The sequence below is a fragment of the Lissotriton helveticus genome, chromosome 7 (genome assembly GCF_964261635.1).
Source record: "Lissotriton helveticus chromosome 7, aLisHel1.1, whole genome shotgun sequence".
In the NCBI taxonomy this organism is placed as follows: domain Eukaryota; kingdom Metazoa; phylum Chordata; class Amphibia; order Caudata; family Salamandridae; genus Lissotriton; species Lissotriton helveticus.
In genome coordinates this window covers 922,265,869-922,278,546 of record NC_136068.1, presented here as the reverse complement: position 1 = coordinate 922,278,546, position 12,678 = coordinate 922,265,869, and the positions used below count along the sequence as shown (strand labels likewise).

Genomic DNA, 12,678 nt, shown 5'->3' with positions numbered 1-12,678 from the left:
CGGAAAAACCACAGCACAGTCAGCCTTGGTGGCAGCGGTGGAAGAAATAAGAATGATCATGGCTAACCGAGGCAAAGCAGCAATGATATTATTATAACATTCCACTGCATTTGATACAGTCTCCCACTCAGTACTTACGATGCGGCTAGAAACTATTGGGGTTGGTGGATCAGCACTTGCTTTGCTGCCACTTTTCTGATGGACAGAGAACAGATGGTTGTATTTGGTGATTTTACTCCTATGCCTTTCATTTTGCCCTCTGGTGTTCCTCCAGGATCTTCCCTGAGTCCAACCCTTTTTCGGACTCACCTTTGCAGCGCGCAAGCTCTGCTTAGGAGCGGACCTTTAGCAATCGATCACCGCTTTTGCCTAAACGTGTGCACGTTTTGCATTGCTTTGTATTGCAATGCATGCACATTTGGCGTTTCCCTTGCGGGAGTGAGCAGCAGCACCATCTGTTAGTAATTATCTTCAAACCAGATGGTGCCGTTGCTCACTCCCACAAGGCAAACGGTGTGTGTGCCAGCTCCCCAAGCACGTCCCCTCCATCCCACCTCCATAAGAGTGCACGTCGCTTTAACTGTCACGGCTGCGCTTAATAGGTCTCACCTGAGCCAGCGAGCATGCGCTGCTCTGCGAGAGGTTTAGTAAGGGCTATAAACTTTGGAACACACGCTCGTGCATGTGCTTTTGTTTTCTTCCCCCGCTATTGGCCTTTGCATGCGTCTTTCTAAGAAAGACAGCACGCACTTATGTTCCGCCTTCTCTCTGCCCTGGTCTAGGGTCCACGGGAGCAAGCGCGACTTTCCTCCCTCGTCATGGCTCATTAAGCACAGCGTGCACTTTCAGCTCCAAACGCTGTCGCTTTCACTTCCGCGTACTGCGCTTGTTTTATTTATTTATTCTTCTCTTTGTGAGCTACTCTTACTGCAAGCACAACTTTTTTTTTTATTAACGGAGCATAGCGCTTTAATGCGCTTTAAAAAATATTTTATTAACGCAGCATTGCGCTTTAATGCACTTTAAATTTTAAATGCAGTACTGGGCTTTACAGAACCCTCATTGCTGTGCGTGCCCTACATGAACAGATATTTGTTTGTTGTGTAGTGTGCAGTTCTGGGCTGTAGAGAGCCCTCATTGCTGTGTGCTTGCTTCATGAACGGATATAATAGGCTCTTGCTCTACAAGGTCTGCTGGCAGTTTGTTTAGCAAATTCATACAGCACAAACTGAACTCAAGAGTATTAGAGACCTTTACAAGACACCCAGTTACATTACATGAGCCACCCTCACGTCAGGCATGACGTGTTTTTTTAATTAAAGGAGCATTGCGCTTTAATGAGCTTTACATTTTAAATGCAGCACTGGGCTGTAAAGAGCAATCATCATGCGTGATTAATCAATGAATCTCCCCATGGTCACCATGTTTACTAAAAACGGGGTGCTAAGGAACATTCACATGCGCTATAAGAAGGGACCACCCCGTTAAATCTGTTTTGAGTTATATCTACGCGTCGTATTTTGTTTCTAATATGCGGCCTCTTTCTGCTTCCCATGTGCCCCCTTGAAGATCCTCCTCTCCTTCTGCATTCTGCCAGCACCCTCCTACCCAATAGTCATCCACAACCACCACCACCACCATGTCCACCACTTCCACCACCACCAACATGTCCACCACCACCACCACGTCCACCACTACCACATCCACCACCACCACGTCCACTACCACCACGTCCACCACCACCATGTCCACCATCACCACATCCACCGCCAACACCACCACCACCACATCTACCACCACCACGTCCACCACCACCACATCCACCACCATGTCCACCACCACCACATCCACCACCACCACTACGTCCACCACCACATCCACCACCACCAGCACGTCCACCACCATCACCACCACCACCACCACCACCACCATGTCCACCACATCCACCACCATGTCCACCACCGCCTCGTCCTACACCACCACATCCACCACCACCACGCCCAGCACCACATCCACCACTACCACCATGTTCACCACCACATCCAGCACCATGTCCACCACCACCACCATGTCCTCCACGTCAACCACCACCACGTCCACCACCTCCACCATCACCACCATCGCATCCACCACGTCAACCACCACCTGTGTCAGGTAAAGTGTCACTGGAGGGAAGGGGTAATAGGAATGTCAACCCCAGCTGTACATGGGACATTTAAGGATGCCTTGGGTGCGAGAAGACGGGAATAGGGGCTAGAAGTATTAAACCAGACCCAAGATACATTTTGAAGAGGCGCAATGTCACAGGGGCTCCTGTGAAAGCACTTGCAGGATCTCTACCTCACAGTGGCATACATGCACGAGCCCCTCCGTCAAAATAAGCAGCCTTTGGGATTTTATAAGTGTATAGCCATGCAACACTTGATGTTGTTGCACCAAGGATATTGTGCTGGATAACTAAACACTTAGAAGGTCCCAAAGGGGAGACCGATTGGCTATGCCAATGCTTGTTAATATTTATGTGGCACCACTGGCTAAACTGAATAAATCATTTGGCTTCTCCACTGTATCATGTGCAGATGATACAGATTGTAGTTTCAATCTTTGGGAGATCCATCAGAGGTTGCAAACCGTTACAGATCTTGTATGCTGGAAGTTGTGAGCGAGATGGGCTACAACTGTCTGAAATTAAACTCAGATAAATCAGAGGTACTATTGTTCAGAAAAGACACTACCTTCTGGAATCCCACGTAGTGGCCCTAGGAATTGGGCTCCCTTCTCTCGTCTCCAAGGTCAGCACACACTCCATTTAAGTATCAGAGTATCTCCTACCCCCCTGTCATTTAGGAAATAATGAAAAACATGGCTCTTTTCAGAAAAGCATGTTCTTTAATATCTTCATCTTTGACTAACATATTTGCTTTCAGTTTTGGATGTTAGCACCAAGACGCACTAGGGCATTCGAGCTCTCTACAAACATTTTGAGTATCAACATCAATATCTCATTCAGAGGCTAACATATCAAGGTATTACATTAACTTAGAAAGATGCCACTGATATTAACAAACATTGGGAAGTCAATAGATTGCTTGTAAAGGAGAGTCATTGGCTTTGGCAATGTCTTTTAAGCATGTGTGGCTGCTGTTCAGCATGGCTAATAGTGAGTGGCGTAGAGTAGAGTAGAGCAGAGTGGAGTGAAGTGAAGTATAGTTTCATAGAGTGGAGTGGCATGGCTTAGAGTTGAATAGAGTGATGTAGAATAGAGTGACATAGAGTTAATAGAGTGAAGTGTGGAGTAGCACAGATCGGAGTGACATGAAAGAGTAGCATAGAGTAGAATGGCATTGTGTTGAGTGGAGTGGCGTAGAGTGGCATTGAGTAGAGTGGCATAGTATGGTGTGGAGATGGGCAGACTGTTGTGGAGTGGCATAGAGTATAGTGGTGTGGTGTGGAGAGGCAGGGAGTAGAATGGTGTATAGTAGAGTGGAGTACCGTTGAGCAGACCGGCATAGAGTAGAGTGGCGTAGAATGGGGTGGCATAGAGTTGAGTAGTGCAGAGTGGTGTGGGGGAGAGTAGAGTTGTATAGAATACAGTGGCTTAAAATGGCGTGGCAAAGAGTGGAGGGGTGTGGAGTGGCATAGTGTAGCATGGCGTAGAGTTGGATAGCGTGATGTACAGTGGGGTGGGGAGTGGCGTAGTTTAGATTGGAATAGAGTGGAGTTGCATAGAGTTGAATGGCATACGAGTGCCATGGCATCGAGTGTAGTTGTTTAGAGTGTAGTGACAGAGGGTAGAGTGGGGCAAAGTGCCATTGTGTGGAGTGGGATGGCATAGAGTGATGTATACTGGCATTGTGTCGAGGTGTGTAGAGTAGAGGAGTGGTGTAGAGTGGATTGTAGTGACTTGGGCTGGCGTAGAGAGGATTGTGATTGAGTGGAGTGGTATAGAGTGAAGTGGAGTAGAGTGCCATTGTGTGGAGTGGCGTAGAGTGGCATGGCATGGTGTGGCATTAAGTGCCTGTATACGGAGTGGCATAAGAGTGTTGTAGATCAGCATTGTGCGGAGTGAATTAGAGTATTGTAGAGTGGAGTGATAAAGAGGGCCATAGAGCAGATTGAAGTGGAGTGCAGTGGCTTGGAGTGGAGTGACAGAGTGGAGTGGTGTGGGAGTAGTACAGTTGTGGGTGTAAGTAACTTTAACAAGGAACCAAACTGAAAACCAATGCAAAGGTAGAAGGCATGCAGGGGATGAATTGCTGAAAGGCAATGAAAATAGGCTTGCGGTGGCAAGCATCATAAAGATGTAAATGTTTTGTTAGGGTTGCATTTATATAGTGTAACAGCTTGATCCAACCCATGTGAAATGTAATTTTATTTTAGTTATACGAGTAAGTCAAATGATGCAGACGCAGATAAACAATGTCCAGAAATGTATTTGTAAACAGAACAAATGGAGAAAGCAGAATTTGAACTGGAAACAGAGGAAGTGTCCTGAAAAGCTTAGCTCAATCAAAGATTGATCAGTGGATGGACCCTAATCAAGAGGAAGCAATCTGTGCTTGGACCATGGTTCACAGAAAGAAGAGGGAGTGACACCCTGCATCTGCTGGCCAATTAGGACGCAGCAAAGGACAGTGACAATGAATCTAAAAAATGTTAAGCAATGTGCGGACTCCAAGCCCTTTATTGTAAATCAAACCCCACACAAGTGAGATCAATTGCGTTGTCGTAATGTTCAACGTTTTTTTTTTATATATGGTGTGATGCTAGTACAGATATCAATAATACAATTGGAATGTTTGAAACTTTTGGTGGTCGTTGCATAGGATCAGGTGTCCTGGCAGAAAACACTTGCAGTTTCCCAGCCAAGCTGTGTGTCCACCTGATCTACAACTGCTAAACCGCGAGCATACTAGAACTTTAAGGAAAGTCTGAAAGTGCTCGCAGCTTATATTCATGTGACAGAATACTTTTAGGAAGATATGAACATGCTCTCATTATACCAGGGTGTAGGTAATACAGGAAGTGTAAAGGGCTGGGATTTGCCATTAAGGAAAAAAATGAAAAGGTAGCATATGTGTTTGCACTTCAGACTGGGAAAAACAATTTCTTGTAATTTCTTGCAGATGCTGTTACCACCAGCTCTCTACTGGTGGTAACAGCATCTGCAAGAAATGTTGAGAATTTGATTTCCCCAATCTAATAATATAGATGCGATTACTTTTTCAGAACTGGTGGTACCAGCATATACAGAGCTGTTGGTAACAGCATGTGGGGAGAGCTGGTGGTAGCTGCAGGCCAAATGTACTAACATTAGGGGGTCACTGGGATGGGTGGATGAGTCTGGGCTTTATGCTACAGTGGTTGTGGTCCGATGTTGGCGGTGGCACGCGTCTCACAAATGGCTACATTCAAGAGCCATTAAGGTATGCAATAATGTATGTCTTTTGTTAGATGTCGTGAGAGGAATGATTTCCAAACTCAATTTCATTTGTGTTGACAGTGTGCCGTTTTTAATCACTTATAAGAAATATGAAAATCACACCAGAGTGGGAGAAATAAGATAAACTCAGCTGTTAGAGGTGTCAATCATAGACAATACTGTAAAACTCCACTTTTAGCACGGCTAATTAACGGTATTTATACCAATTCATGGTGCTAATTAACCATGCTAAAAGTGGAGTTTAACAATATTGTCTATGAATGACACCTCTAACAGCTGAATTTATCTTAATTTTCTCCCTCGCTTTTCTACCTCTGTCAACACAAATGAAATTTGAGTCTTGGAAATCATTCCTCTTACAACATCTAACAAAAATGCACAGACCTCCTTTACAACATAAAGTACTAACATTAGTGTTTGTGATTACCAAATAGCACATTTTTGTGATTCACTATTTTGTAATCGCAAACACTAATGTCCTAAAGTGTATTTTACACTTTTAACGATTCCTAGTGTGTCACAAATTGATCTACCTCATGAATATTAATGAGGTAGGTACCAGTTTGTGACCCATTAGGAATTGCAAAAATCATGCAGTACCCCTTCCATTTGTGAATGGGTTACCATCAACTTCAAGGTGGTGGTCAAACGTTACTGTTTTGCGACTGCATTTTTGGCCACAAAACATTCATACATACCAATGCGAATTGGTATTTGGAAAGGACTCCCAAACAGGCCCCTTCCAAATACCGAATTTGTGTTTTGTACACTTGTAAAGCATTTTTGCGTCGAAAACGGCCCGATTTGCAGTTTCTGAACAAAAAATTGCTTTGTACACGATTCCCAGCATGTGCAAAGAGAGATGGTGGTAACAGCATGTGCAAAGTCGAATAAGTGCATTTTACGATGAGCTCCTAGTCAGTGGTGGCGCAAAAAACACGCACAAATGATATTTGCCGAAGTGCTGAGGTTGAATGGTATGCAAGGATTATGGTTTCGTTCCTGAAAAGAAAAGTAACCAGGTAGATTAGATGTATCTACATTCAACTCAAAGATCAGCATTTGAAGTGAACCTAAATAAACTAAGCCCAAGAGAACCTGCCTCCTTCCCTACCACCACTACTCTCAATTTCTGGGCACTGGCCACGTACACGCTACGCTGTGAGGCTGAACTCGGTAGTCTCCAGTCCCTCAAAGCTATTCTTCAGTACTACTCTTCCCAGAATGGACATGAGCCGGACTCTATGCACCCAAAACAAAAGACGTGGGTTTAATCTCAGTGGGTTTTTAATACAGTCCGACATCTGCCGAGTTACAACCAATTTGGAACCCTGAGCAAACGAGAGTTTGCTCTCTGAATCTGGATTACGACGTGTGTAATGCCGCACTTTTTTCGCTGGGTAAATTTAGCAGGTAAAGCTGGTACTATCCGAGTATTGCCGCTACTGATGCGGTAAAACTGTGTGTATGTAAAGCGCGTTGATACCTACGGGTTACGCTAGCGCTATATAAAACATATACAAAATATATGGGTTTTTTTTCAAACCATTGCTGAATGAGTTCACACCCACCCCTAACTGGGTCTCCTTAATCTATTCCAAAGCCTCTGCACAGTCCCTGGCTTTAGGTAGGATCTTTTAAAATGTCGTCCGGATAGACCGAGATCCAGGAAGCATGAGACTGTCGGAATCACATTCTGAGCACAAGACTGCAACTGAAACTCACTTTATTTAGAGTTAATAATACGAGATTTAAAAAGATAGATTAAAAATATACAGCATGTAAATAATATATGTGAATGCAATATGTACAATCAGTCAATATGTACAACCAGTATGGTTGCATGAACACTTATAAATCTTGTTCTTCGTGAAAAAGTGCATAGTCATTATTGGTATGTGCAACAAGGCACCAGGGATTTAACAGCTCAGGCGGCGCATGGGGGGGAGGGGATATAACCCTCCAGAGGGCCCCATTCAGTCAAGACCAAGGCTTGGGGCCCTTCACACTGAGCGGGGGTGGGAGGGCTTCATTTCGCCCTCGGTGCGAGTCACAGTCTGCGTTGTTGGGCTAGAGCGGTAGGAAAACTCTATGGTTGCGAGAGCCAGAGTGTCAATGCTTCCAGATGCCTTGAAGTGATGCTCTGCAAGCCGTGGGTTGGCTCCTAGGCCTTTGCCGAGCGGCGCTCTGTCCTGCTGCGCCTCTCGGTGGTGACGCTCCCGGCTGTGCCCTGATAGACAGAGGCGTAGCCTTTCTCAGTCAGGGGGCAGAAGCGGCGCGTGTGCGCACTGTCCCCGGTGCCCTGGCACTGAGGGCACACATACTGCCGCAACACAGGGCACTGCACACATCCGCGCGCGTCCTTCAGGGCGTGGGTGCTGTAGATGTTCCTGGGTTCCCCATTGTGCTTACAGAAGGCGCACCCTGACGAGCTCTCCTGCGCCCCGCTGTGTGGGGGGGATGAATCTGAGGGGCGCACCTGCAGGACCTTCTCCTGACTTTCAACCCCCCTTCCTCCGGGGGTGGCGGACGCTTCACGTGGAGAGGTGTTGAGGCGTTTTGTCTTCCTTGCGTGCTGCGGTGCAGTGTCTGAGGTCTCCACCTCAGGCCTGGGTGAAAGCTGCAGGGTCCAGCCCCCTCTCTCCCCCCTCCACGGTGACGGGGTGGGCGAAATGTCCCCCTCAGGCCTGAGTGAGAGCAGCGATACCTCCTCCCGCCTCTCTGACCACCAGGACGGTGAAACGCAGAATCCACCCGGCTCAGACCAGGGGGAGGACCCCCGCCTCTTTAAACTCCACGGGGGAGTTATGTCTGACATGTCCACCTCAGGCCTGTGTGAGAGGAGTGGGGCCCACCCCGGTCTCCCTGGGGAAGCAGTCTCTGGAGTGACCCCCTCCGACTTAGAAGAGAGCAAAGGGGCAAAATGCCCTCCCTCCGACGACCAGGGGGTCGTGTCCTTGTCACCTTGTCCTGGTCTGTATGTAGGGCGCAGCTCCCTTCCCTGGGGGTCCTTCTTCCTGGTCTGTATAACCTCGAGCAGGCCCAGGTAATCCTTCCACATGGAGAACTCCATTGGATCTCTGCAGCTGGCGCCCTGCACGGAAATGAAAAATGACATTGAAACATGAACACAACCCTCGGTCAAAATCGCGAGACATCAGAAAAATCTTGAGCACCGGCGCCACCAGCGCACAATGACTTGTGTACATTGACTCGCCATCATGCTGCATGATCATGACACATGAGTTAAAAAGTACACGTCAGAGGTACAGAGCAAATAATGTTGTTTATTTAAAGTTGTCGTACCCCTACTTAGTGCCTAAGGGGAATGTTGTGGTGATGGAGCGCCAATCGATATCTGTAAACAACCCTCATTCACCCCTGCCGTGCACAAGACATTCAAGCCTTGTGCAGCTGGGCCACTTACATGGGCTGCACCCATTTAACCATGAGGATGACACCGACGTCACACCAATGCTTATTTCACCATACTCCCCTTCACCACCAGCAAAGCCTGCATATAATTGTAGTTGTATTCACATAGCGCTTACTACCCCTGACCAGACCTCGAAGCGCTTTTGGGGGAGTAGTGGTAAGTTAGTATAGGGAAATGTGTTAATTTGAGCTGGACACGTGAGTCTGTTAGTTTGATTGAATAGGATGATGGAGGGATGGAAGAGGGAAGAGACTAGAAGGCGTTATTTGGGAGATCATAGTAGTAAGAACCCTGACGTGGGGTCAAAGTGCTTTTCAGCAAGCAGCAAGCTGCTCTTCAACCCAAATAGGATTACTGGTGTGTTAGTGTAGAAATATGTGTGAATTTCAGTGGTGTACATGTGAGGCTGTTAGTTGGATTGAGTAGGATGGAGGGATCGAAGAGGGAAGAGTCTAGAAAGTATTATTCAGGAGAATGTAGTAGTGAGACGAGGCTCAGGATGAAAATTGGAGAGATGGAGCAAGGCTAAGACTAGAAAGGAATTATGAAAATCATAGTAGTAACATAGGTTTGGAATACATGAGGAAGAATTCAGAAAGGGTCGCTAGGGAGACGTTAGTAGTAAAATAAGGTTTTGGGTGCGTCAAGCATGGATAGAGAGGGAGGAGTCTAGAAAGGATTATTTTGGAGAACAGTTATAGAATGAGGTCTTGGATGAGTCGCAGAGTGGAGGTAGAGGATATATGGTATATATTTATAATGCTTTTGATAATGTTATTTGTTCGTTTCTATATTGTGTTTTAGGTTTTCTTTGTAATATAATTATCTGTATTTTTGGGTAAGTCAATTGTTAATTAACAATTAAGCAGATTTCAGAGCATTCGTGCTAAGTAGCCCAATGAATGAGAAAATATACAAAAATCTGCACAATAATTAGGGAATAGGTATTCACTAGGGCAGTTTAAGGTCAGTCTTCGGTCACTGATTTAAGGAAACTTGTAAAGAGTTAGAATGGGGCAGGGGAGTTCAAAAAGAGGGAGGCCAAGTGAGGGAGAGAAAAAGAAGAACAGGCTGAGTTCAGGAATAGATGAAAGCATGAGATCGAAGAGGGACAAATTAGGAATGCCAAAACACATTGGGACAGAAGCAAAAGAAACATTTGTAACAAAGAGGGTGGAGAGGGGGAAATAATAAACAGGAGGGAAAAGGAGGTAATCAGGATAGAAGAAAAGAAATATAGAAGTGAGATATTAGAGGAGAGAGCAGAGCATGAGACGAACGGGAAAGAACATTCATACTTTCTCTCAAGCATCCATGCTTTCGTCATCCATTCACCCTTTCACCCATTCATCCATCCTTTCATTTATCCAACCTTTCAGTCATCATCCATTCTTTCATTTATCCAACCTTTAAGTCATCCATCCATTCTTTCACTTATCCATACATACACTCATTCATCCATCCATCTACCCTTTCACTCACACACCCATCCACACTTTCACTCACTCACACACCCACCCACTCTTTCACGTTTTTTATGAGTTTCTGTCCCCGCTGTAGATTCTTAAGTGGGGCAGTGGGGGGGGGGGGGAGGGGGGAGCAGGTGGAGGTTGATGGCGCCCCTGAGCATCCACATAAAACTGTTGTGCACAAAGTCCAGAATGAACATGTGTTCTTTGATCTGGTCAGAACCCCTTATATAAATTCGCATTCCTGCATGTGGCCACACATGTACAGCATAGACACTTGTACCAACAGTCATTTTCGTATTTAGCACAATCTACCCCAGTAGTTGACTTGTAGTGCTACAGATGATTAAAAGACAAACACAGTGAGTGCACTAGCCAGACCTTGACTCTGTGGCTTACAGATTGTGTCCTGGTCCCAGCTGCAAGACACAGTGGCGGCCCTTCCATTAGGGCGGAGGAGAGCCGGCCCTCCTGCCACCACCCACACATACAATTATAGTAACCCAGGTTTTAAACATGTTTCATTTTAATCGCCCTGGGCCCGCCCCCAAGACTCGACTGAGTCCTGGGGGTGGGTCCAAGGGATGACACTGTGGTGGGGGAGTGGAAGTGCACTCCCTTGTCCCTGCACTGTGCAGGAGGTGTTTGACCCGCCATTTCAGGCCGGCCACACCCTCATGCACAGTGAAGGCTTTCTCCAACCCCAGCTGCATTGCTGGAGAAAGCACGCCCTTATTTTATTTATTTATTTATTTAATGCAATTTTAAATAGTGCAAACATTACCCAAAGGTGTCAGAGTGCTTCACAATATAACAAAGTAAATTACAGAAAATGTACATATTAACAAGTGACATTTACAGCCACGATTATAAAAATGAAGGGTGACATAATTAGGTTGATACAAGTAAAGAACACACATGTACAAAATTGAGCTCATGGGAATGCCATGCAGCCATGAGGGTCATGACCTGGGTTAAATTATTTCTGGAAGTGAATTACTTGAGAGGTTTGACAACCACATTGGGAGTAAAATGTAGCATCCCTAGGGAGAATGTCCAATGGTGCCCTGTTAGCATGATGCCAATAACTACTGGGTAGAGCGGGAACTGGACCATACCCTGGGAAAGTACAGAGGCCCCGCTGAGACATTCAAATACTGTTTACTTAAATATACGGGGGCCACAGAACCTGCCAGCAGCGGCCGCTTACAGTACAAAGGGCCCGGAGGTAAGTGCACCTTGTTTACTTTAAGGATTCCTTAAAGCAGGAAGTGCAAATTCGGAAAGAAGAAATAAAGATACAACGGAGGGGAGAAGATTGGTAGAGAGGACATGCAGCATGAGCCAGGTGCACATTGTAAATGTATGCCAACAACGTCCACGCCTCGTCAGCTGGAGTTCAGAGAGGGAGTTCGAGAGCCTGGAAGACCCGAAGGGAGGGGGGAGTTGGACGCTATATAAACCTGCCTAAAATAACACATCTGATAAGTGGGCCACGCTCCTTAGAAATTAGGGGTCGTCATCCTGTTGCACTTACAACAAAACACATACGAGAGAGTCGAGGCGCCCTCTTACCTGGAACTAGAGAAGGATCTTCTTCCGCGCCCGTGAGCCGATCAAATGCCTGATTTCATTGCGCACATGAGGGTCTGGGCTTGCTTTTAATGCCAGTGCCGCGGTGCCCAAACCCCGCCCTCTTTCGAGAGATCAAACACCCCCGACTTCCCCACACCCCCTGCTTTTGACTTGAGCCCACGGGAGGGGGATGGGCACAGCTTGATGACCCCTCAGTGTTGAAGATGTGGGTAAATTCTGCAGGTTCGAGGATTAGCCTTACATCCTTTCGATATCGATTCCAGTGGCGCAGTGAACTGGGTTGTAACGACACGGGTAACACAACTGTTGTCTTTAACGCGAATTTGGAGAAACGGTGCAGTGCAATATATATCAGGGCTTCCGCTGCCACCATGGGTGTACTGTACCGCGTTCTCCGGTGCAAATAACTGCCCTGATTTGATGTGCTGGAGGAGCTTTTATAGTTCCTTCCAGCGGACTAAACCATCGCTAGGCGCTGGGAGTGAAGGACCTATTCTGGGGACCTTTGGCGAAGGTTAAACAAAGGTGGCTATTGATGAAAGCGTGAATGAATAGGATATCTCTCAAGGTGTACATATTCTTTGTTTGTTTTTTTTACAAACCGAGATGAAAACCTCAACTCTTACATATATTAATTAACATGCGTATTATATAGTGCCAAACACACAGCAAACCTTCCTTATATTCCAGGAGCTTTTTTTATTTACGCTCAAAAATAATGTCCAAACTATATG

The 12,678-nt window shown here is 46.1% G+C and overlaps 1 protein-coding gene across 1 annotated transcript; it reads right to left on the bottom strand.

Annotated features, from left to right (window-relative positions):
• Positions 1 to 7,230: 7,230 nt before the first annotated feature.
• LOC144767131 (uncharacterized) lies at positions 7,231 to 12,117 on the bottom strand. The gene is made up of 2 exons (XM_078650732.1): positions 11,924 to 12,117; positions 7,231 to 8,537 (listed from the first exon to the last, which is right to left on the bottom strand). Exon 2 carries the CDS (start codon positions 8,514 to 8,516, stop codon positions 7,608 to 7,610), a length of 909 nt encoding a protein of 302 aa, XP_078506858.1. The 5' UTR covers positions 8,517 to 8,537; positions 11,924 to 12,117; the 3' UTR covers positions 7,231 to 7,607.
• Positions 12,118 to 12,678: the final 561 nt, after the last annotated feature.